The sequence below is a fragment of the Dama dama genome, chromosome 23, assembly GCF_033118175.1.
Source record: "Dama dama isolate Ldn47 chromosome 23, ASM3311817v1, whole genome shotgun sequence".
Lineage (NCBI taxonomy): Eukaryota > Metazoa > Chordata > Mammalia > Artiodactyla > Cervidae > Dama > Dama dama.
In genome coordinates, this window is record NC_083703.1 from 30,706,202 (window position 1) to 30,732,646 (window position 26,445).

General features: G+C 44.9%; 1 protein-coding gene across 1 annotated transcript in view; it reads right to left on the reverse strand.

Annotated features, from left to right (window-relative positions):
* FAM171A1 (family with sequence similarity 171 member A1) overlaps window positions 1-24,239 on the reverse strand; it is a 135,057-nt gene extending 110,818 nt beyond the window's left edge. The window contains exon 1 of the mRNA XM_061126281.1: window positions 24,081-24,239. Within this exon, the coding sequence (XP_060982264.1) occupies window positions 24,081-24,177 (97 nt within the window). The 5' untranslated portion in view covers window positions 24,178-24,239. The remainder of the gene's footprint in view (window positions 1-24,080) is intronic.
* Between the last annotated feature and the right edge of the window lie 2,206 nt (window positions 24,240-26,445).

The following is a 26,445-nucleotide window of genomic DNA, read 5'->3' on the forward strand; positions in this document are numbered from 1 at the left end:
CACAGGAGCCCAGACAGCGTGTCCTAGAGATGGAGGGGCTGGTGTCAGAGGAGAGAGAAAGCAGAGGGTTAAGGGATGATTCAGGGGCCTCCCAGGTGGCTCAGAGGTAATGAATCTGCCTGCGGCGCAGGAGATGTGGGTTCGAGCCCTGGGTCGGGAAGATTCCCCTGGAGAAGGAAATGGCAACTGACTCCAATATTCTTGCCTGGAGAATCCCATGGACAGAGGAGTCTGGCAGGCTACAGTCCATGGACTTGCAGAGTCGGACTCAACTGAGTGACTAAATCACCACCACCAAGGGATGACTTGGGGGGTGACAAGTGGAGAAACTGGGCGCAGACATCAGCGTTTGTGGCAACGGGGTAGGAGAAGTGGATAGTCCGAGGGACAATGGGGCCACGGAGGTGCTGTTTCACAGGTGTTTCCTTTAGGGTGAGAGGGGCCTCAAGATATGCTGAGATGCAGAGATGGAGCCCCAGGCCAGAAAATGCTGATCACACAGCTCAGGGATGAAAGCAAGCTGGGATGCAGCGAGCCAAGACAGCAGTGGGAGGGATTTTTCAAAATTCCTTTCCCTTGGGTCCCTTCTGGAAGCCCCTGAAGCCCTACGGTATGAACTAGCCATGGCCCAGCCCACTCCCCAGCATCCTGGCTCTTAGCAGACAAGCGGCAAGAAAATGAACATTGCAAAAGGTCGTTGACTAGAGGATCCAACTCCACCCCGTTCATTTAGAAACACAAAACAAAACCACAAAACCCCGTGAGCTGGAAAGAGGAAGGCTCACACAGATCAGTCCTTCTGCTGGCTCCTCTGAGGTCTCCGAGACTCTTTGGGCGGCCAAGAATCTCCATGGAGATAAATTACGAAAAGGTCACCCAGGAATTCTGCTGCCTCAGCAGTGACTGAACCAACTTCTGTGCAGGGACAATGAAGAACAGGCCGCCGGGGCCGCCGGCGGCTGTGCACTGTGTTATCTAGGAGTGGTGCAAAGCCCATGTCTTTTGCATAAAACAACTCAAAGATCTAGTCAGTCTCTACTCTTTAAAAAAAATTATGGAAACGAAATCGGGCACTCTACATCTCTGCCTAACAACAGTCAACTATTATTTCTTTAAATGAGTCCCAAACAACTGGCAATAAATGACTTATTCAAGATGCCATTTGCACAATCCTAAAAACCGCACTCACATAACATGGATTAAAAACGTCTAAGCTTCACGGTTTGTAAGAGTCTCACTCCACTGAAAAAGAAACAGTATAAAAAGGCAGTTCAATATCAAGTGCAAACTGGAACCAGACCAACCACCAACTTCTGTTGCTCCTTGAAATTGTTTTTGTCAGGTCATAAACACACATAGTCCGGCCGGAGATGGTCTAAAGACAGAATAGATAATGGAACTTGAAGTCCACAATCAGGGTCACCGGGGGCTATGGAGAGTTTTTATTATGCATATAACAAGTACATAATAAGCATTTTAACTGTATGGATGTGTAAGGGAGTGACTACTTATAGAGAAAAAGTGGTGCAGTCCCTTCCAAGACATCTGTGTCCATCCCAACAACCGAATGGATCACAGCAACTACATACATTGAAGCTATGCTTTGAATAAGGTGAGAATAAGTTTTCTAGGTAGCTTTATTTTATCATCCTTTCTTTATCATCTTTTATCATCCCTTCAACTGAGATGTTGAAAATCTAAGGAAAAAGAAACAGCTCATATACCTGGTGGCAGACACAATGGCTGAAGAACAGGCCATATGAGAGCAGCCAGACCCAATGGACTGCTTCCTGGTTCTGCCTCAGTCTGTCTCTAAACATTAGGATCTGAAGGTCAGTGGGCAGAATCACTATCTCAAGTGTGATCCCCTGGCCAGCAGCACGGTAACAGCCATAGCATCTTAGGGGCCACACCAAACCCACTAGATCAGAATGCACATTAACCAGACCCGCCAGGGGTGCTCATCCATGTTGGAGTTTGGGAAGCAGTGATCAGAGGAGCAAGACTGCCTGGCTTTCAGTCTGGTTACCTCGTACCTAAGTGTGAGTCATTCAGTCATGTCTGACCCTTTGCAAACCCATGGACTGTAGCCTGCCAGGCTCCTTTGTCCATGGACTTTTTCAGGCAAGAATAGTGGAGTGGGTTGCCATTTCCTTCTCCAGGGGAATCTTCCCAACCCAGGGATTGAACCCAGGTCTCCCACATTGCAGGCAGATTCTTTGCCATCTGAATCACCAGGGAAGTCCTACCGCACACCTAAAAATAATACTAATACAGAGATCAGGCACATTGCCTCAGGAAGTTATCAAGTACTACTTTCATTACATTTCATTGTATAACATTTCCAATTTTATTGACCTTTTCTCCAAAGTAACAGAGTCTTCTCTTTCTTTATCCAGAGGCCTTACATTTTCAAAGCAGTTTGGCATCATGATACCATCTAAGGTCATGCCAGTTTTATATTATGTCCAGTAATAGGGTGGGGTGAAATAGAAAACATTTTTTTCAAGTTCAACTTTAGATATGATTATATATTTTTTCTTTTTATTTTTTTGGGGGGACAATTGTTAACTGACTCATTAGCAAACCAGGTGTTTTCCCAGCAAGTTAGGAAGTTGTTTGGAGCATTATCCAAAAAAGTGACATGTAATCAGAACCACACAGAAGAGGCCAGGGCTGGTGCAATGAAAAGCGTGGAACACAGAAGTCCCTGGTGGTCCAGTGGATAAGAATCCACCTTCCAATGCAGAGGACACGGGCTCCTTCGCTGGTAGGGGAAGGTCCCACATGCCTTGGAGCAACTAAGCCTGTGTGCCACAACTACTGAGCCCATCTGTGTGCCAGAGCCTGTGCTCTGCGACAAGAGAAGCCACCGCAATGAGAAGCCCGCACACGGCAACCAAGAGCTGCCCCAGCTCGCTGTAACTAGAGAAAGCCCGCAAGCACCAATGAAGACACGGCGCAACCAAAAATAAATAAATAATTTAAAAAAATTTTTTTAAAAGAACGGAACAGAGCTGTGTGCACAGCTGTTCACAGCAGACCTAAGCGTACGCATCTCCATCTGGAACAGCAGTCCTGCTAACTGAAGAGCTCACTGCATCCATGATACTGCAAACTCTGGCACAGTGGGAATCACAAATCTATTTTATTCTGTCTGACAAAGTGTAGGAGGGGCTTAACAAATATCCATGAATGAGTGAGTGAATAAACGAACAGCACTGAATCCAGGTTCTCCCTACAGCATGCTGCACCTTATCTTTCAATTCCCTGCAAAGGTGAGAGAATTCAAGGGGACCCCAGGCCACTCTGGATTGCCCGCCAGCCACTCCCCACACTGAGATGTCTCTTCTGAGGCTCCCATGATGGCCATTGGAGGGGCCTTCTCCTCTGGGAACAAAATCACTCCCACCCCATTACTACAATAGTTACCATCAGCTCCCTTATCTCCTTCACTTTAGGACTTGGAAAGATAAACACAGCATCTTTAATAACCCTTATATAAATGAAGATCTGGGCATAGGTGGTTATTTTCAACAATGTGGCTTCATCTCCAAAATATACAAATAGCTCATGCCACTCAATAACAAAAAAAGCAAACAACCCAATCCAAAAATGGGCAGAAGATCTCAATAGACATTTCTACAAAGAAGACATACAGAGGGCCAATAAGAACATGAAAAGATGTTCAACATTGCTAATTATTAGAGAAATGCAAATCAAGACTACAATGAGGTATCACACTAGTAAGAATGGCCATCTTTAAAAAGCCTACAAATAATAAATACTGGAGAGGGTGTGGAGAAAAGGGAACCCTCCTATACTGTTGGTGGGAATGTATGTTGGTGTAGCAATGTGAAAAACAGTATGGAGGTTCCTCAGAAAACTAAAAATAGAGTTACCATATGATCCAGCAATCCCACTTCTAGGTACATATCTGGAGAAAACCATAATCCAAAAAGATACATGCATCCCAATGTTCATTGTAGCTCTATTCACAGTAGCCAGGACATGGAAGCAACCTAAGTGTCCATCAACAGATGAAAAGCATAGAGAAAATATGGGACATATATACAATGGAATGCTATTCAGCCATAAACAAGAATGAAATAGTGCCATTTGCAGCAACATGGATGGACCTAGAGAATATCATAGCAAGTAAGAGAAAGACAAATATCATATGTTACAGCTTATATGTGGAATCTTAAAACAAGGTACAAATGAACATATCTATAAAATAGAAATAGAATAACAGATGTAGAAAACAAACACGATTACCAGTGGGTAGGCAGGCAGGGGGGGATAAATCGGGAGATTGGGACTGACATTTACACACTACTATATATAAAATAGATGATCAACAAGGACCTGCTATATGGCACAGGGAATTCTACTCAATCTCAATAATAACCTATGTGGGAAAAGAATTTGAAAAAGAACAGATACACATATATACATAACTAACTCCCTTTGTTGTACACCTGAAACTAACACAACACTGTAAATCAACTACAGTTCAGTTCAGTTCAGTTCAGTCACTCAGTCGTGTCCGACTCTTTGCGACCCCATGAATCGCAGCACACCAGGCCTCCCTGTCCATCACCAATTCCCGGAGTTTACTCAAACTCATGTCCATTGAGTCGGTGATGCCATCCAGTCATCTCATTCTCTGTCATCCCCTTCTCCTCCTGCCCCCAATTCCTCCCAGCATCAGGGTCTTTTCCAATGAGTCAACTCTACAGTCCAATATAAAATAAAAATTAAACATCAACAACAAAACATCAAAGTCTCCTCCTGCTGCTGAAAATGACTCTAAGGAGGCTGGCCTTTCTGTACTCTTTTGGCTGCTGTGATGTAGATACTTTCTCTTAACTCAATTGAAAAAGCAAGAACAAGAATAGAGAAAGAAAGGAGAGGAGATTGGGAGCAAAGAGGGTAACTGCCTTCTCAATCAATTACACATGATTAGTATTAGCAGAAGAGGCTCGGGTTACAGACAGTTACACTAAAAAGGCCTTTGATATTGGACTATCTGGTTAAAGATTTACCAACCAAGCAGAAAAGATGGGAAAGAGGATTGATAATAATCAGGGAGAGGAAGCCAGAGCAGACATGGCAACTAGTTCACAGACTTAAAATCACACCCACTACTCATTATGCTCCTATGGGATGAGAGATCAGTTTATTAGTAAGCTCAGCAACTCCACTGATAATTTTTCTTAGAGGAAAAAAAAAAAACCCAGTTGTTTTTCTAATGCTTTATAAACTCAGAAGGCTTGGGTACAGGTGATATTATTCTCATGTCCCTGCAAAATCTACCATTCACATGGATTGGGGTGTGGCCCGAGGAATGCCTCCCCACTTTTCTCTACATGATTAATTATTAGCCTTCAAATCCTGGCTCCAAAGCCACTTCCCTGGGAAGCCTCTCTGACAGCTCAGTAAGCCATCTCCTCCTCTGCATCCCTGCACGGTCTGCTGTTCACTTATCGATGCTTCCCTCAAGGGGTCTTGAGTTCCTGAAAAGAGGGGCTGGATCTTAATCATCTTTGAAAATGATCTCTAAACAGTGAGTATGAATCCATGGAACAACTGAGAGATGCTGAAAGAAGTGCAGTAGGGTGCAGGTGGGACGGCCACTTCTACGCAGTACTGACACATGACTACAAGCTATATTGTCTTTCATGTATAAAAGGGAATAATCTCTCCCCCAAATACCTCTTGAAAGCACTTGAAAATCAAAAGGAATCCATAAATGTAACATCAACCTTTTTGGTGATAAAAGCTACGGAAAGCAGATTCTTTATTGGATGGATCAATGGATGGATGGGTGGATGAGTGGATGGATGGATGAATGGATGGGTGGATGGATGGGTGGGTAGGTGGGTGGGTGGATGGATAGATGAATGGGTGGATGGATGCATGGATAAGTGGGAGGGCAGACAGATGAATGGTTGGATAGATGGACTGTTGGGTGGATAAAGAGTGTTAACCAGCCATGAAGCAGCTAACAGGAAGATAGAGAGAGGAAGCATCTAACTTCAAGTCTTTCCAGACCATCCTCTCAGGGAAACATCTCCCCAGGGATTCTGAATTTAGAAATGGGAAGGTGGGAGGAGGGAATAGCCCCACCTAATTAACAAAATGTTACCTAATGAGTACACATAAACAACAGCCCTGGTCTAAAAGCTAGTAACTCCTCTCTCATATTTACTTAGCATTTATGTAGTATTTTAACATGTATTGATTCAGAACGCATAAGTTTAATATTTAATGTGACATAAATAGATTGCCATCAAGGTTCTCAAAGAACCATCACTAGAGGCAATGATTCTATTTTTAAATTTAAAAAAAGCAAATGAGTTTCAACAAGATAGTTTAAAAACCTAGTTCAAAGAATAGGGGAGAAAGTTCATAACAGGATAGTTTTTAATCAATTTTAACTTCAACTAAAAATGTAAGTTGTAGCACAAGAATCGGGTCTAAAGAAGACACAAAGTGTGCATTAAAAATTATTTGAACAGTTTTCTCTGTCAAGAGGTGAATGAACTAAAAAAGATCCCTTTCTGAGTTTAATTTCACTAGGCAGTCTTTAGGTTTACAGTAAAGGAAAAATATATCCATAAACTGTGCGCCAAGTATCTGCCAAGGGAGGTTGTTTAGGAAGGAGACTTAATTTTGCTGTAGCCATACAGAGTCCTGCAGGGACACTGCCTGGAGAGCAGAGCCACATTTTAAAAGGGCTCCCTGTGCCCCAGCAGATGGACTGCAAACTTGACCAGACTGCAGACACCGTGTCCTCCACCCTCACCAGTTGAACGCATTAACTTCTCTACCCCTTCCCATATGCTTTTTCACACAGTCACAAACATGTCCAGCAGATGGTAGGTAAAAAAGAAAGAAATCGATCAGCCGAGCAAAAAGTGAAAAACCTTTTTCTAAAGGAGGCATCAAATCTCCTCCAACCTCTGATTAGATGGGAATATTTTAAATAATCAAATGGCATGAAACACAAGTAATGTCTTCCCTGCCATCCTCAAGAAGCACTGCCCTTTTGTATTACAATATGTGGGATAATAGAGTTCATGGATCTAACGCTAGTCTGTTTTCCTAACTCGGAATAATCACAGATTTTCTTAATATCAAAAAATACTGACACAGTAATAGAGCCACCAGCAGTTCCCAGCCGGTGATTTTTCTCCACATTAAACAAGAAACAAATGCAGGGCTGAGGGTCAGCATTTCAGGAATCAGACTGAACAATCCCATCTCACGAGCATCGTGGCAAGAAAATGTTTTAAGTTCAGAAAAAAAAAATCCTCTCCTTTCATGAAATCTCTATTTTAATCTAAACAACAGAAAGGCTATTTATGCTACTAAATCTGTATGTCTGGGTAGAAGTCCAAAGAAGCCAGACAAAGGACTTGGGGAAAGTACCTCCACTAAAAGGCCAACAGTATACACAGCAGGGAAATCATACACAGGAGTCACTGTTCCTGCATGGATACAGTTTCTTAAAAAAAAAAGGAGGCTGCTTTGAGTGAGTGAGTGAGAGTCACTCAGTCATGTTCGACTTCTTGTGACCCTATGGACTATATGTAGCCTTCCAGGCTCTTCTGTCCATAGAATTCTCCAGGCAAGAATACTGAAGTGGGTTGTCATTTCCTTCTCTAGAGGCTGTTCTGAAGTAGAATAAATGTTAGGAAAGGCCATATGAGGGAAGAAATAGAACTGAAAAAAGAGGACCTGACTCAGACACCCACCTTTGCCCCCATCCCAGATGTGGCTCCCTGGAACAGCTTGGTTCTGTGAAATCCACATGCAGACATGCACATGCATCTAAAGACACCCAGCGTATATTTTTACAGGTTAACAGCACCAGCAGAGGAAATAAGCAGACAATCCTATGTGCATGTGTGCTCAGTTGTGTCCAACTCTTTGCGACCCCAAGGACTGTAGCCCGCTAGGTTCCTCTGTCCATGGAATTTTTCAGGCAAGAATACTGGAACAAGTTGCCATTTCCTCCTCCAGGGAATCTTCCCAACCCAGGGACTGAACCTGCATCTCTTAAGTCTTCTGCATTGGCAGGCAGATTCTTTACCCCTGCGTCACCTGATCCTATCGGTTCTCAATTTCCAAATGATAGACTCAGTCGTTAGGAGAGTATTTTAAATCTCAAGGAATTTCACTTATTACAGTAGATCATCTCTTGGTATGTCTGGCTCTGAACCAAAATGTCTTACTTCTGTGAATAGATATGTTTAGAACTTTATTGTTTATCTTAAGTTTAAAAAAGGTTATTAGAATACTTTGAGAAATTGAATCAATACACTCATGACTCAAAAGGGATAGTGATGTGCCCCCAGTAATTTCTAGAAGCTGTTTAGTCATTAAGAAATCCTAGCACTTTTTGGAATGTATCAACTCTTGCACCTTCCAACTGGTACGCACGTTGAGGCTTCTTTTAAAGAGGAGAACAGGCATAGAAACAGTCCTACAGAACTTCTAGCTTTGCATTAGTAGGATGCAAATAATAGACTCTGGAAGGGTTACTTTTATTTTCTTTTTCTTTTCTATTCCTTCTCCACCCTGACACACATACACACCATGGCATATCTGGTTGATATGTGATAAAATAGTTCTACATGATCAGATGGGATGGATATTCACTGGGGAGGTAATCTGGTCATGTGACAGTCTTCAATAAAATATCAAAGAAAAATACAAGTATGCATGAAAATAAGCATAATAGTGAAATTTTAATTTTAATTTTTAAAAGTGCTCCAAGACTCTTCAAAATCTAAAGCCATTTATAGCTGAAAAATGAAACGTATGCACTATATTATCTATCTGGGCATCTATGTACCTATCTATTTGGTATATATAAACCTGCCCACTAAAAAGGCTAAAATTAAAAAGACTAGCAGCACCAAAAGTTGGTGAGAATATGGAACAACAGAAATTCTCACATATATTCTATTTGTGTACAGAAAGATACAACTAATTTAAAAAAGGTCTAGTGGTACCTTATGAAACTAAACATTCTGCTGGGTTATAGGGTATTTATTTCACTAAGAGCAATGAAAGCATATGAAAACATATATATCCACAGAACAACTGTAGAAAATGTCCACAGCAACTCTATTTACAACAGCCCCAAACCAGAAACAACTTGTTTCTATAGGAGAATGGATAAATACACTGCAGAATATTCCTCCAGTGGAATATTACTCAGCAATAAAAATAAGTGATCCATTGTTTCAAGAAACACATGGATAGATCTCAAAAGAAAATTATGGTAAACAAAAGAAGCCAGGGTCCATATTGCTTCCAATTATAGGAAGTTCTAGCACAGGCAAGAAAGTAATCTAAGGTGGAAAAAATTAGAACAGTGGTTTCCCCTAACAGGCAGGGGCAGAAACTTACTGAGAGGGGCATAAGGGAAATTTCTGGAATGATATTCTGTACCACAATGGGATTTAGTGTTGCACAGGTGAATGCCTATGTCAACACTTAAGATGTGTGTATTTCCTTGTATATAAATTTTCCTATGAGAGAGAAATCAAACACATATTGAATACTAATTAATGCTATTCATGCTGCAGCATTTGGAAGAAAGGGCACAGTAATTTGATACATATTTTAAAATTCATGGAAAAAGGAGATGGATTAATTAATGCACAGAAGGATGAATGAATTGAGAGATAACTAATAAAGCAAATGTGTGCTTGTGTGCTAAGTCACTTCAGTTGTGTTCCATTCTTTGCAACCTTATGGACTGTAGCCCGCTAGGCTCCTCTGTCCATGTGATTTTCCAGGCAAGAATACTGGAGTGGGTTACCATGCCCTCTTCCAGGGGAATCTTCCCAACCCAGGGATTGAACCTGCATCTCTTATATCTTCTGCATTGGCAGGCGGGTTCTTTACGGCTAGCACCACCAATAAACAAGTATAGTAAAATGTTAATTAGAGAATTCCAGTGGTTAGTATGGGGTATTCCCTGTAAATTTCTTTTAATTTTTTTAGTGGACAAATATTTTCATGAATATTGGAAGTAAGTTGGAAAAAAATTTATTATAGTCCCATAATGGCATCATTTAGAAATTTATTTTCACGATCATTGTATAAGCAAAGAGGACCTAAGAAGCCTTCTTATTTTTTTTGAAAGTGAAAAAGATTAAACTTTTGCAAGTAGGTCCAAATACCAAATAAACACTGTATTTTACACCTACTTTGGAGTGAATAAAGCCCCCACTTGATGCCCAAGAAGGACAAGGGCATATTTACAATCCAAATATACCTGGAGGACTCTTTTGGAAATAACCACATACTTTCTTACCCATGACTCTCCAGTTGCTGGGTTCTAACAGGTCCCTCTTGTTACAAAAACTGCTTGCCAGATACTAAGGGGCTTTGAACACAAACCAGAAGGTTCCCCCAAGCCCAGCTAGGTGTAACTCCAAAATCCCACCTTGTTCGACTGGACCTCCCTCAGGAGCTCAAGAGAATTCCTGGTGAGAGCCCCTCACGTCTTCTACACATCTGCATTCTCCACAACTAGCCCAGGAGATGCTCTTAGGATGCTCAGAAGTAACTGTTCAGGGTGGCTTTCCGAGGCTCAAAGGCCAACAAGGATCACACAGCGGATATTTTTGTCTTTCTTCATAAAAACAAACAGGTCCATCCGGAGCCCCCTTATTTATACTGGTAAAATGCCAAGAGGGTCAAAATTGTGTGAAATTCTACTTTAATCCTCCAACTCATAAAGCAGCCCAGTGTGAGAGTGAAGGCTGCCTGGTGTCACATGGCGGACTCTGTCACTTACTGTGTGATTTTTTTGGGGTAAATGGTTTAACTTCTTTATGCCTCACATTCCTCTTCTATAAAATGAAGCTGGTATTTACAGCTATTGTAGGATTGATGCTAAAAAGCCTCTTGATGAAAGTGAAAGAGGAGAGTGAAAAAGTTGGTTTAAAGCTTAACATTCAGAAAACTAAGATCATGGCATCTGGTCCCATCACCTCATGGGAAATAGATGGGGAGACAGTGGAAACAGTGTCAGACTTTATTTTAGGGGGCTCCAAAATCACTGCGGATGGTGACTGTAGCCATGAAATTAAAAGACGCTTACTCCTTGGAAGGAAAGTTATAACTAACCTAGACAACATATTAAAAAGCAGAGACTATTACTTTGCCAACAAAGGTCAGTCTGGTCAAGGCTATGGTTTTTCCAGTGGTCATGTATGGATGTGAGAGTTGGACTGTGAAGAAGGCTGAGTGCTGAAAAGTTGATGCTTTTGAACTGTGGTATGGGAGAAGACTCTTGAGAGTCCCTTGGACTGCAAGGAGATCCAACCAGTCCATCCTAAAGGAGATCAGTCCTGGGTGTTCATTGGAAGGACTGAAGCTGAAGCTGAAACTCCAGTACTTTGGCCACCTCATGAGAAGAGTTGACTCATTGGAAAAGACCCTGATGCTGGGAGGGATTGGGGGCAGGAGGAGAAGGGGGAGACAGAGGATGAGATGGCTGGATGGCATCACCGACTCGATGGGCATGAGTTTGAGTAAACTCTGGGAGTTGGTGATGGACAGGGAAGCCTGGCATGCTGCAATTCATGGGGTCGCAAAGATTCAGACACGACTAAGCGACTGAACTGAACTGAATTATAGAAAGAAACTTCATTTCCACATTCTCAGGGTCAACGTGACAAAACTCAGGACCACTTTAAATATAGAATTTGGTACAGCCAAAAGAATTAATGCTTTTAAATTTTGGTGTTGAAGAAGACTCTTGAGAGTCCTTTGGACTGCAAGGAGATCAAACCAGTCAATCCTAAAGGAAATCAATCCTGAATAGTCATCGGAAGGACTGATGCTGAAGCTCAGGCTCCAATAATTTGGCCACCTGAGGCAAAGAGCTGACTCATTGGAAAAGACCCTGATGCTGAGAAAGATTGAGGGCGGGGGAAGAAGGGGACGACAGAGGACAAAATGGTTGAATGGCATCACTGACTCAATGGATATGGGTTTGAGCAAGCTCTGGGAGTTGGTGATGGACAGGGAAGCCTGGCGTGCTGCAGTCCATGGGGTCACAAAGTCGGACACGAATGAGCGACTGAACAAAGCTGCCTGAGGTTTTCCTCACATGTGCCTCCAGAGTTTAGAGCTTAGTCCATAGAGTTTAGGGTCCTATAGTCTCAGGGCAGGAAGGGACAGAGAAGACTCCCTTACAACAGTCCTTCTTGAGACTCCTGGAAAGAAAACCCGTGGTTGTCGTCTTCTCTGCTCCTCTCAGCATCTCCAGCAGCAGGGAAACCTGCCTGCCACCTCTCTATCCACTGCAGACGCCATGATCCATCTTTACACTGTGGCTATGTGGGCAGGATGAGATGCCCAAAGTCGTCCCGCCCTCACTGTAGCACTTTCTAATGTCACATGGAATGGCAAAAAGAACTACAGAAGAGGTGATGAAGGCCACGTACTCAAAGACAGGGAGGTTGTCCTGAATTGTCCTATGGGCCCAACAAGAATCTGCCTGCAATGTGGGAGACCTGGGTTCCATCTCTGGGTTGGTAAGATCCCCTGGAGAAGGGAATGGCAACCCACTCCAGTATTCTTGCCTGAAGAATTCCATGGACAAAGGAGCCTGGCGGGCTCATAGTCCATAGTGTCGCAAAAAGTCGGACACGACTGAGCCACCAACATTTTCACTTTCAGCCTAACCACATGAACCCTTCAAAGTTGAGAACTTTCTCTGGTCATGGTCAGAGAGACAGGGCAGAAGGAGAAGTCAGAGATATATGACATGTGAACAGGACTCCGCATTCTGCTGCCCGTTTGGCAGTGGAAGGGGCAAGGTGACAAAGGACACAGGTGGCCTTAAGGAGTGAAGACAGGCTCGCGGCTGTCAGCCAGCAAAGAAACAGGGACCGCTGCTTACTTTCTGTGAGGAACTCAATTCTGATGACAACTTGAATGAGAGTTTGAAAGCGAACTCTAACCTGGAGCCTCCGAGAAGGACCCTGCCTTGCTGGTGCTTTGATTTTGGCCTTGTGATGCCCTGAGCAGAGGCTCAGCTGAGCGGCACCCACACTTCCCACCAACAGGAACTGTGGGGTCATATCCATGCTGCTTCATGTCACTGATTTGGGCTAATCTGTGAAGCAGCCATAGAAAACGAATCTAATGGCCCTTAAAATATCTGAGTTTCCCAGCAGGTCTTCTGGTATCTTTATTTATTTATTTTGTTTAGGGCAAACACTCTCTGGGACTGGATCATCTTTCATAAACAAGGCTTTGAGGCTGCTCACTTAGCTGCCCTGCTTTTAAGAACAACAATGAGATGCCCCAACTTCTTTCATCTGATGAACTCGGTTCAGCTATTCTGGGGCTGAACCTGTGAGGACCAGTCAGGATGAAGTTCTACTGGAGGACTGTGCGAATATTGGGGCCTTGGGTCCAGCCCTGCGCTTGCTAACATTATGGACGTGAAATGGAAAGCACAGCATACAAAGTCAAGAGACCCAGTTTCAAGTTCTCCTTGGAATGTGTTCTGCAGGGTAAACAGCAAGCTTAAATTTGGCCTCCTACGACCAAATATAATTCTCCAAGTGTGGTGACAGCAGCACATGACATAGCAGGTTTATGTCTGAATCTGCTTTTAGAAACCACAAATTCAAGGCAGTCCAAAATCCATCCTGCCATAGATGGAATGTCTGTGTACCACCCACCCCAGAATTAATATATTGAAACCTAATCTCTAATGTGATAGTATCTGAAGATGGGGCTTTTGGGAGGTGCTAATGTCATGAGGGTGGGGATCTCATGAATGAGATTAGTGCCCTGATAAGCAAGAGGTCTCTAAGCTCCCTCTCCCATTCTGCTATGTGAGGACATCTGCAAAGCAGAAGTGGGCTCCTACCAGACACCGCATCTGCCAATTCCTTGATCTTGGATTTCTCAGCCTCCCAAACTGTGAGAAATAAATTTCTGCTGCTTATTAGCCAACCAGTCTATGGTAATCTGTTACAGCAGCTTGAATGGACTAAGACATCCACTGTTCACCTTTATTTAATAAGAAAGTATGATCCACTCTCCCAACAAAGTACTCATTCAAATCACTAATAAAATAGTATTAGAAATCAACTATAAATTATAAATAAAGAACAAGCAAATGAATAGAATGCTGTTAACAACAAAATATTAAGAACCAAGTCATACAAGCTTTAATTTTCTCTGTTAAGACAGATTTACATTTTAAAAATGCTTCTTGTTGACCCTTCTCTCTGAAAGGAAAGATCTAAGCTCTAATTGTGGTGCAGAGGAAACAATCCACAACCACACTTGAGTATGATCAGTACAAAGTCATTCATGAGACTCTGCTACTAATTACTGGTTTGAAATCAGAGGTCTTACTAATATGACTCACCTTACGGATTGAGCTAGCTTTTACCAATGTTTAGTCTTTAGTTCGGCTCTGTCAAAATGACATTAAATTCTTTCCTTCAATATGAATTCAGCCATTTTTCTATTCAAATTCTGAGCTCAGAAAAGTCAGTCTAGGCACATGAAATGTTCATTTGACTTGGACATGGTTGTCTCTTCTCATTACACTCATGTGTCTCTATCCCTGTGGGGCACAGCTCAATACAAGACAAATGAGAAACAAACCAGTCTGTTACAGGCTCAGCACTCACTTCCATGCTAACTCCTCTTAAGCTAGCTTTTTCAAAACCCTTTTCTACTTTCCACAATCTCAAAAAATCTTGCCTGTTCTCATATTTGAGTATGTTTATGTATTTCATAGAAAACTCAGGGTTTGAACTATTTGAACATATTAAATCTAAATTTGATCATACTATCACCAACGTAAGTACTATGAGTTTTACCTAATTGTTAATGAAAATTATTATTCCCAGCTTCAACTGATATTGGAAATCACCACAGCATCAATATTGTCCAATCAATGGTGTCCCTGCTTAAATATTTGATCACCGAAAGGACACCTCTTACCTAACTTACAACTTTTAGAAGCAATACGTGGTGCTCTGTGTGCTTATGCTCTCTCAAATGCAACTTCCTGTGTCCCACTGTGGACAAATCCTTAAATATCTAGAAATAAACATCACAGAGACCTTACAGCTGAATTTTAGTCATGCAAGTGTTAACAGGTTTCATCATACTCAAGAGACTCCTGTCTAATTACATTAAAGTACCTTGGTAAAGTCCTTCCTAATTTATTTTTCTATTTCTATTCTGACTGGATTATAAAATATGACAGGGTAAGCACCCCTAAGTAATAAAGCTTACCCCAAAACATACTGTCCCTTCCACATCACTCTTTTTTGCATAACAAGTGTTTAGCACACTGTCTTCATACAGAGGGGCTTCCCTGGTGGCTCAGCGGTAAAGAATCCCCTGCCAAGCAGGAGACACAGCTTCGATCCCTGGGTAGGGAAGATCCCCTGGAGAAGGAAATGGCAACCCACTCCAGTATTCTTGCCCGGGAAGTCCCACAGAGAAGCCTGGTGGGCTACAGTCCATGGGGTTACAAAGAGTCGGACATGACTCAGCAACTGAGCACACACACTTCATAGAGCAGACGCTCAACATTTAGGATTTTAAGGACAAAAAAGAGGAGCATGGCTGTGAGTGAAGAAAGTGAAGATATACAACCAGCACCCAGGGGATGACAATGGAACATTCTAGCCGGAGGTGATGATTTAACCTGGCGAAGAACAGGAGATAAAGTTGGAACAGACGTGTGAGGAAAGGCCAGATGTCATAATTTAGACTCCATACATTGGGAAACAGAAAGTCAAGTTTTTCTGTGGGAGAGAAACATGAATAAAATGGTGTTTGTAGAGGGTCACATGGAGAGAGCTTGGGTGGAAAGAATGGACCACAACAGAAAGACACATTGAAAGTAAAAGTGAAGTCACTCAGGCACGTCTGACTCTTTGCAACCCCATGAACTGTAGCCCACCAGGCTCCTCTGTCCATGGGATTTTCCAGGCAAGAACACTGGAGTGGGTTGCCATTTCTTTCTCCAGAAAGACACACTACTTTGCACAAGTATCTATGAGGGCAAAGACAGGCCTGGGAGGGAGAACATAGAGAGGTGAATGAATGACTGCTGATGAGATGAGAAGGGAAGGCAAGAATGATGCCTGAACATGAGGCAATATCTTGCTGACAAACAAAAGTCATAGTCCACTGAGCTCCATCGGAAAAACATGAGTTATTTTGGTGGTGGTGGTGGTGGTGAGGCCCTTAAGGTTTCTCCCAATGATCCCCAACAGTGTTCCAATTTGGTATAATCTTGTTAAACAGATGCAAAAAAAGTCCAGACACATCTCCAAATGTTATCACCAGCAGCTTGATCCCCCAAAGTGGTCCATACTGAACAATTACCCTGGGTCTATGGGTGCATCTCTTCTGGCAGTCCTTGGGGGTCAATGCCTGTATTGGTTTTCTTTATTTTTATTTTAATATTTATTTATTTATTTGGCTGTGCCAGGTCTCAGTTGCATCACACAAGTTCTTTATTTGTGGCATGCAGACTCTTAGTTGTGGCGTGTGGGATCCATCCAACCAGGGATGGAACCTCGGCCCCCTGCATTGGGAGCACAGGGTCTTAGCTACTGGACCACGAGGCAAGTACTGTATTGGTTTACTATTATACCACTTTAGCAAGGGGCCACAACTCAGCAGCTTAAAACAACATGAATTTACCATCTTACGGTTCTGGAGGTCAGAAGCCCCAGATTAGCATCACTGAGCCAAAGTGAACATATCAGCAAGGTAGCATTCCTTCTGGAAGCCTGAGGGGAGAATCCATTTCCTCACCTTTTCCCTCGTCCAGAGGCCGCCTGCATTCCTTGGCACTTGGCCCTTCCTATCTTCAGAGCCATGAAACATCTTCATCGTCTCTCTGACCCCCTGCTTCTGTTGTCACATCTCCTTCCCTGACTCTGACCTTCCTGCCTCCTCTTATAAGCACAATCCAGAATCATCTTTCCATCTGAAGATCCTTAACTGCATTAGCTCTGCCAAGTCCCTCCTGCCATGTAAAGTACTACTGTATTCACAAGTTTCAGGGAGCAGGAGGTGGACATCTTTGGGGCCATGACTCTATCTTCCACAGGGTCTGTGTGGCTAGAGAACACCATTATCTGAGGCTCCCTTCACTTTCAGACTGGGTTTCCTCCTCTTCAGAACAAGAATATAAACTTGACCTCAAAGATCCTTCTGACGCTGTATAAACCCATCTGCTGCTGCTAAGTCGATTCAGTCATGTCCAGACTCTGTGTGACCCCATAGATGGCAGCCCACCAGGCTCCCCCATTCCCTGGGATTCTCCAGGCAAGAACACTGGAGTGGGTTGCCATTTCCTTCTCCAATGCATGAAAGTGAAAAGTGAAAGTGAAGTCGCTCAGTGTCCGACTCTTAGCGACCCCATGGGCTGCAGTCTACCAGGGTCCTCCATCCATGGGATTTTCCAGGCAAGAGTACTGGAGCGGGTTGCCATTGCCTTCTCTGATAAATCCATCTACCAGGATCTAAAGACATCGATATAATTGTGCTCTATAGATTCACCCTTATGATTACCAACTGAACAGCTTCTAAAGGAGAGAAAGGATCTAAGGACACATCCAGATTTGAGTCTAGTTAATAGATAAGCTGCTAAGTTAGGGTAAGCTGGATTGGAGAAGGAGGCTGGCAGTTGAGTTTGTCAATACCATGTGCTGATTAGAGATGTCCAGTAGCTTGCTAGACAGAAAGAAATAGAGCAAAGACACCAGGTCAAGGCCAGAGAGAGAAAATCTGGAATCATCCACAAATAGTGTTTAATTAGTGGGATCTCTGTGGGTTAATAGATCCTTCAAGGGGTAAAGGAAAGAAGAAAGAGCAAACGTTTGGAGCTTCACTTTTACCGAGAAGAGGAGGAGCTGGCAAATCATTTCAAACAGAGGCTTGATCAGAGAAAGGTGGAGACGTCTTAAATATGCAGACTGAACTATTAATTTTAAGGGAACTCACTATGAAACCCTTCCTAAAGTGGGTGGTTTTGGGTCACACTGCAGAATTTAAGAACGATTACTTTCATACAATGAATTGGTCTATTTAGGGTGCTGAAGCTTAATCTAAAAAATACTTTTAAAGCACATTCATTTCCATGTTTGCTGGAACTGAATAATTTAGCCAGGGCTGTGGTCTTTGAAAATCCTGAAGTGGGAACTCCCCTGATGGTAGAGTGGGTGGGAATACATCTGCCAATGCAGGGGACACAGGTTCAATCTATGGTCCAGAGGATTCCACATGCAGTGGAGCAACTAAGCCAGTGCACCACGATGACTGAGCCCGGGTGCCCAGAGCCCATGTCCTGCAGGGAGAGAAGTCAGCGCAACGAGAAGCCCGCGCATGGCAACTAGAGAGTAGTCCTTGCTCACTGCTGCTGCTGCTGCTAAGTCGCTACAGTCGTGTCTGACTCAGTGCGACCCCATAAATGGCAGCCCACCAGGGTCCCCCATCCCTGGGATTCTCCAGGCAAGAACACTGGAATGGGTTGCCATTTCCTTCTCCAGTGCATGAAAGTGAAAAGTGAAAGTAAAGTCGCTCAGTCGTGTCTGACTCTTAGCAACCCCATGGACTGCAGCCCACCAGACTCCTCCGTCCATGGGATTTTCCAGGCAAGAGTACTGGAGTGGGATGTCATTGCCTCCTCCGCCTTGCTCACTACTACTAGAGAAAGCCCACATGTGGCAACAAAGACCCAGCTCAGCCAAAAATAAAATAAATAAAAAGTCCTGAAGTCATATCTGGTGAAATCAAATAAAAATGATTTGTTTACAATATTACTCTATAACTTGATCAAACTATAAAAGCATTATTGAAGTATATGTGTTATCACAGGACAAATTCTTCCAATTAGACTTCTGAAATGCTTTTACACCCAATTCTCCTTCCATATACAGTCTGTTGTTTTTCCTGTGTAAGTTTTTCCTGTGTAAGTAGCATTTACTAAAACTACTAAATTAGCAGGGCTTCCCTGGTGGCTCAGCTGGTAAAGAATCCACCTGCAATGCAGGAGACTCCAGTTTGATTCCTGGGTCAGGAAGTTCCCCTGGAGAAGCGATAGGCTACCCACTCCAGTATTCTTGCCTAGAGAATTCCCATCGACAGAGGAGCCTGGCGGGCTACAGTCCATGGGGTTGCAAAGAACTGGATACGACTGAGTGACTAAGCACAGCCCAGTGTTTGCCAAAAATTGTAAAGATAAACTGTTAGATTTTCAGAGATATCAGTAATGTGTTTAAAAATGAAGGCTTGATTAAAACTTAGAAAGTACTTTCACTTGCAAGCTATTAGTTCAGGAATTCATCCTATGGTTCTTTCTCTTGGTTAGATTTTTTTTAAGTCAGTAAGTTGTAAGTTACCAAGTACAAACAGGATACAAAAAGAATTCTTAAAGTCATTTCGAAGACTTTGCCAGAAATTCTCTAGACAGTGCTGTTGCTTCTGCATAGCACTCCCACACCTGGCTTGCAAGGAAGCCCGGCAGTCTTGGCAAGTTCAAGTCCCACAGTTTCCCAGGATGTGAGCCTATTTAGATGTGAGTTTTATTTAGATGTTATGCTCTTAATATACTGTCAGCATAAGTCATGCTTGTTGGATGAACCTCCTGATAGTTTTCATCCCTTCGTGGTCTTTCAACTGATCATGACGTTCTAACAACAGAAATTTGAATTTGGCTAAGAACAGATCTCTCGCAGAGAAGAGAGAGAGGCAACCATTCATCTCAGTTGTTATGACAGATTGTCGTTTTTCTGAGATGAACAAAAAGTTCGCACATCATTACAAAACACCTTACTGTTAGACAGTGAGCGGCGACCTAGCTCTGACTTTTCTTTTGTCATATAAAGAGAATTTTCTGGGGTTTTTTTTTTTTTTTTTTGGTGTGTGTCCGACTCTTTACAGCCCCTTGGACTGTAGTCCACCAGGCTCCTCTGTCCACGAAATCTTCCAGGCAAGAATACTGAAGTGGGGTGCCATTTGCCCCTCCAGGGGATCTTCCTGACCTAGGGACTGAACGTGCATCTCTTGCATCTTCTGCATTGGCAGGTGGATTCTTTACCACTAGCACCACCTGGGAAGCCCCATAAAGAGAGTGTTGGAGTTCACAAATACATCTCTGTAGGCCACGTCTGCACAGCTTATGGTTCTTCAAGTAGCCTGACCCTGAGCCCCCAGCCCCAACCAAGCCAGTCTCAGTGCACAGTTGTGTAAGAGGGGGAGAAAGTCCAAATGAGTGGATGCTTGTGAATAACCATTTCTGTAAAATTCCCAGAAAAAAATTAGATACTGTAAACACTTTAGGGCAACTTAGATGAAAACACTTCATAAAAACTTGCAATCATATGCTGGAGCTAGTTCAAATACATAATCAGCAAAGCTAAGCCTCATGGTGACAGCGAACCATTGCCTTTGAAGCCCATTTGCTGATTCAAAGCAGCTACAGTAGGAAGAGCCAAACCTTAAATTTTATCTTGCATATATAAAGAGCGAAGTGATGCCAAGAAATTCTGCAGATGTTAGTTTCCTCGGATGACAGAACATAGGTTCATTTAATAAAAGAAGGTGTCATTTAGCCCCAGGAATATAATGGGAATACTCTGGTCTATGATTTGTGTGCTCAAGGTCTCTAAGTAGTTTTTCCTAATCTAAACTTGGTTGGTGCATAACATCTGTGTGAACACAATGCAAGTTCAAAGCATGATTCACAGGGACTTCCCTGGCGGTCCAGTGGTTAGGACTCTGAGGTTCCACTGCCAAGGGCATGGGTTCAATCCCTGGTTGGGGAACTAAGATACTGCAAGGCTAGCTTTCAAAAACAAAACAAACAAAATCCCCAAGTATGATTCATGGAATAGTTTCCGCTACAGTAAAAGCAAAACTCTTACAAATTAGGTTTCCAAGAAGGTAAACACTGACAGTTTTTTTTCCCTTAAAATACATGCATGGTGCCCTATAGTACATGTATTGGGTTGGCAAAAAACTTAATTTGGGTCTTTCATAAAATGGAATGGAAACACCCTAGCGAACTTTTTGGCCAACGCCACGCTAGCCATCTTCAATTTTTTACCCTTTCGACATTACCTGAGCACCAGCTCTGTGCAAAACCATTTACAACCTGCTGTGGAAAATGCAAAGTGAAATCAGAGGGATTACTCGTTTTCACTGTGTATGTGGCCCCAGAGGACAGAGAAGACATGAATTTTAAAACTATGTTACATATGTAAATGTCAAGACCCTCTGAAGAACTCAGCCGGATGAAGATGCCCTTCTAATATCAAAGGAGCAATTGCCCCATTGCCTGAAAAATGGTATGAGCTCAAAATCCAGATGCCAGGTAGTGAGACCCTGTGTCATGGCTGAGCTCCTGGGCTCAACTTTTTAAAAGGCCATCTTATGTTCTGAGAGAATAGCATTGAAACAAGTATACTATCAAGGGTGAAACAGATCACCAGCCCAGGTTGGATGCATGAGACAAGTGCTCAGGGCTGGTGCACTGGGAAGACCCAGACGGATGGGATGGGGAGGGAGGTAGGAGAGGGGATCGGGATGAGGAACACATGTAAATCCATGGCTGATTCATGTCAGTGTATGGCTACAAAAATCACTACAATACTGTAAAGTAATTAGCCTCCAACTAATAAAAATAAACAAACAAAAAAAATAAAGACATGGAAACAACAACAAAAAAGGCCATCCTACCCAGTCAAGGAAGTAATCCTGGGGAAAAGTATTCCAAGATACTTGGATCTCCCACTTCAACCATACCACATACTAAGGGACTCCTTAGTACCTTAGTTATTGTTGTTTAGTCGCTAAATCATGTCCGACTCTTTTCAACCCATTGACTATAGCCCACCAGGCTCCTCTGTCCATGGGATTCCCCAGGCAAGAAAAATGGAGTGGGTTGCCATTTCCTTCTCCAGGGGATCTTCCCAACCCAGGGATCAAACATACATCTCTTTATGTCTCCTGTATTGGCAGACGGGTTCTTTACCACTCGTGCCACTTGAGTGCCCAAGGTGCTCCTAGCTGTGCATAAATATCTCACAGGTTGAGCACTTCTCACCCACTGCACAGAATATTCCATTTTTGAGACTTCAGTTACCAGGTAAGATTTTCAGCAGCAAGATCTCTGCAAAATGTGGTCTTAGACCTAAACCTAGAAGACCTTTTTTGTTCCAGTTACGGCTATATCTTCTCCTATTTTATACATACATGAACTTACTATTTCCATATTCCTATTTCAAGTGCAAAACAAAAAATTCCACCCATTCCTTGGAATTAATGGACTTGTGGAAACACAAATATCATATTCATTGAAATAGCTGATTCAAACATCAGTAGGGTATTAATGAAGAAGGCTGCAATTCAACACTGATGAGCTAATGTCCTAAACATTTATTTCGTGCACGAAGAGATACATGAGTCTTTCCTTTTTTTTTTTAAATATTAATAACCAAATTTTTATGAACTATTGTAAACATTCCTGTACCTTATCAAGGTCCCCCCTTCCCTGCTATACATGACTAAATTTATACACAATTCAGAATGGTCCTATTCCAGCACAGTTACAGAAAAAGCAGTGCATGAAAGAGATGCCAGCGAACGGTGTCGCAGGCGATGAATAGGAAAACCTTTAACTCAACCTGTAGGAAACAAACTAAACCCAGCGGACTGTGGGGAGCACCTCCTTTCCCTATCGGAACATCAGAGGTGGAAATCCACCAGGGTTCTCTGCTCCCTGGCACTCCTGGGCTCTGAAAATTTGTCAGAAGGGAAGACGGTGAGCAGTGGGCAAGACGGAAAGAGGGAAAGTTAAGGTCCAGTAGGAGGATGGAACGCTCGCCGTGGATTCAGTCTGCAAGGCAGACTTCACAGAACACACACCTTCCAGGAGGAAAGGACACCTCCAGGCGAGGAGTCTGGGAGTCGGGGCGGGGGTGAGGGTCTACAGAGCCGCAGGGAAATCCTCCAGGTGGGCCTACAAGGCCCGGCGAGGCCTGGCATCGGTGTCCTCGGTGGATGCCCGACGTTTAGGTGTCCTGGGTGGATGCCAGACGTTTACCTGGGGCGGCCTCACTCACCGTTTTGAAAAGCCAGACAACAGAGAAGCATTCAATTTAGACCCCACAAACGGTGCAAAAGAAGCTTTGGGCGTCCCCCTACAAATACATTCTTATTTTGAAAACAAAAGACAAGCTTGTGGCCATTCTCCGAGGGGATCACATTCCTCCCAGGGCTGGAAAGCAGATTTGCAAAGGCCAAAGATTAGACAAAAGGCAAGAGCCCTGTAAATGATTTAAAATAACAACAACAACAAAAAATTGATTAGGGCCTCCCAGTTCCAATTCTGTCTCCCCTTCCGGGGATGATTCCTGGGCTATCCAGCAAATCACTTAAGGCCTGGAAAAGATGTGGGATAAGGAGGGGGAGGAGACCCCGAAACTTTCCCAAACTGCGGCAGGCTGGAGGCGGGCAGTGACCGCGGACCTCGGGGTTCCGGGGCGCAGGGGGCACCCCAGGGGCGGCGGCCACCCCGTCAGCCGCTGCAACAAAAGGGCCGAGCGCAGCCTTCGCGACCGGGCTTCGAGCACCCGAGCCTGGAGGTAGGGAACGGGCGATGGCGACCGGGGGGGACTGCTGTCGCCCTGGCGAAGCAGGAGATGGAGCCGCGTGTCCGCGTCGCGCATAAAGGACCCTCGACTGCATCCAAACCTGCCACCCGGGGCGCCTGCAGCGGGTGCCACCCGCACTCCCGGCGGTCCGCGGCCCCTCGGGAGCATCTGCCCGGGTATCGCGGCTTACCCGGGCGGCGCCACCCCGGTCGGGAGCGCGGCACGGGGCTGCGGGCCCGGTGGCGACAGCTTGGGTTCGGGTTTCGGCCGCCGCGGGGACACAATGCGGCCCGGGAGCCCCGCCGCCTCTGCCGCAGGCCCGCGGCCGACACAAAGCCCGCCGCCGCCGCCGGCCCTCGAGCCTTTCGGGCCCCGCCGCCTACCGACCTTGGGCTCCGGCGCCAGGCTCCCGCAGCGTCTTGGTCACCGCCTTCCAGACGTGGCAGCCCAGAAGGCAGAGCAGGAGCGCCGCCGACCTGCTCATCTCCGCGCCGCAGGGCCCCGGGCGGCGCGGGCTGGCCGATCACCGGCTCGGAGCGGCGCGTCACGGGCGGTCGGCCGCCGCGCCTCCCTCCATGTCGCCTGGCTCCGCGCGCGCCGGGCCCCGCCGCCCGATTGGCCGCGCCCCCGCCCGGCGCGGCGCCGGGCTCCGCAGCCCACGGCCGCTCCCGCCTCCGCGCGCCCCGGTGGGTTTCCCCGAAGAGAGCCACCACCGCGCCGCCGCCGCCGCCGCCGCCGCCTTAACCCCTTCGCGCCCCCGCCCGCCGAGGCGCCCAGGCCCGGGGCCATGGTGCCACCTGGCGGCGGCGCGCCCACCCGCCCGCCCGCGTCGCCACCTCCTCAGGTCCACCCCGCGCTCCCGCCGACCTCGGGGGGCCGTGGACGCGACCTTGGCGCCCACACCTCCCAGCCGCTTGGGAGTGACTACACCCCCTTTTCAGGCCCGTACCCTCGCACCTGGTTAGCTGATGGCCCTCTGGAGGCACTGGGGTCTCCCCGTGTGACTTCGCTTGGTTTCTGCAGGATCGCGTCTCCCTGCAGCTCTTCCTGTCTCAATCCACCCAGGAACCCTAGGGGAGATTCCACACCCAACGTCCAAGGTCTGTGGGCACAGAAAGGCCCAGGCCGTCTGCGCAGCAGGCGGCCCTCAGCGCCTAAGCGTTGACCGGGAACATCTCCAGGTTGAAGATTAGGTTGGGGAGGAAATTTACATTTATTAAGTGCTTTTACTTCCCATTTTTGTCTTCTATGATCTCTAATCTATGATCTAATCTATCTTCTAATCTATGATCTCAGAGGTAGGTATTGTAGTCCCCATTTACAGATGGGAAAATCGAGCCTAAGGTTGTTTAAGGAATTTGTCCTTAGCACATAGCTCCAAGATTCCAGTAAGACAGTCTTGCTGGCCCTGGGTTGAAGCTCTCCACAAAAAGGTCTGGAGGTACTCCCACCTCTCATTCCAACTTCCTTTCCAGCACTTGCTCGTGTCTGGGTGCCTTCCTCCACACAACCCTCATGTCCCCTGACCCTCTTTCACCCCATCTCCCAACCAGCACTGTGGGGACCCTGGGACCTCTGTCCGGGACCTCTGCTCTGGGGAGAGCCACACCAGGCTCACCAGACGCTCAGTGCTGCCTCCAGAGCAGTAGGCCAGAGGAGGGTTATTACTGTAATTTTATTAATTGGGCATTAAGGCATGGCAGGCACTGTACCAAAAAGAGAATGGAGGATGGCGCTTGCCCAGTTGGCTTATTATAGACAATCCTTGTGAGCTACAATAAAACCCAGGAGGAGGGGAAGCCCTTGTGTGTGTTATTTGCACCCCAAGGACCAATGCCTCAATGAGTGCAAACTGGGCACCTGCACAGGGTGGGGGGTAGTCAAGAAGGCGAAAAAGAAAAGCCACAGTTAGGGACTGCCTGATACCTCCTCCTCCTGACTTCCAGTGTCAAAGCCTTAGGATAATTCCAGAGTCCACATCAGAGCCAGGAGAGAGCTGCATCGAGATCAGTCTGTCCTCAAGTCCAGCTTGGGTTCCTGCCCGCAGGAGCACAGAGTTCAGGCCAGTGAGCTTGCTGGGTAGAGGATGGCTATTGCAGTTGGGCGGTCTCAAAGTTTTCAAGTCTCTTTTTTGGGCTGGGGGGCTGCTTCTAAGAAAAGAGACATTAAGTCCATCCCAGAGCTGAAACTTCTCCCTTCATATCTTTTGAAAATGTGCCTTTGTCTGGGATGTTGGTTCTAAGAGACAGGAGTAGCCTGAGCAAAATAATAATAGAGAACTAGGTAGTTACACTTTACCTGGGACTCCTACAACATCCTGTGAGCGATGTGTCAGGTCTCATGAGGGAACCGAGGATACAATTATATTTGGAGTTCCTAGTATATGCCACCCTCACTAGACTGGATATGTTTTCTCATAACAACTTCCTTGGGTGGTATTATTATTCCTATTTTATGGATGAACAAACTGAGGCTTAGTGACAAATAATTTGCCCACAATGTCTGGGTCTGATGGCAGCAAACTCAAATTCCCTATATCAGGTTACCTCCAAGAAAAAATTTCTTGCCAATGATTCCAGTTACCTCTAGCTATGTTCACATTGTTTTACAAACAGGGATTCAAATCCTGGTAAGGGCTGAATGTTGTTAACAGTTTGTGATGAATGGTATTGTGCCAATGTCACTTTCCTGGTTTTGATAGTGTGCTTTAATTATATACGATATTACAGTTGGGGGAAGCTGTGAGGAGCTG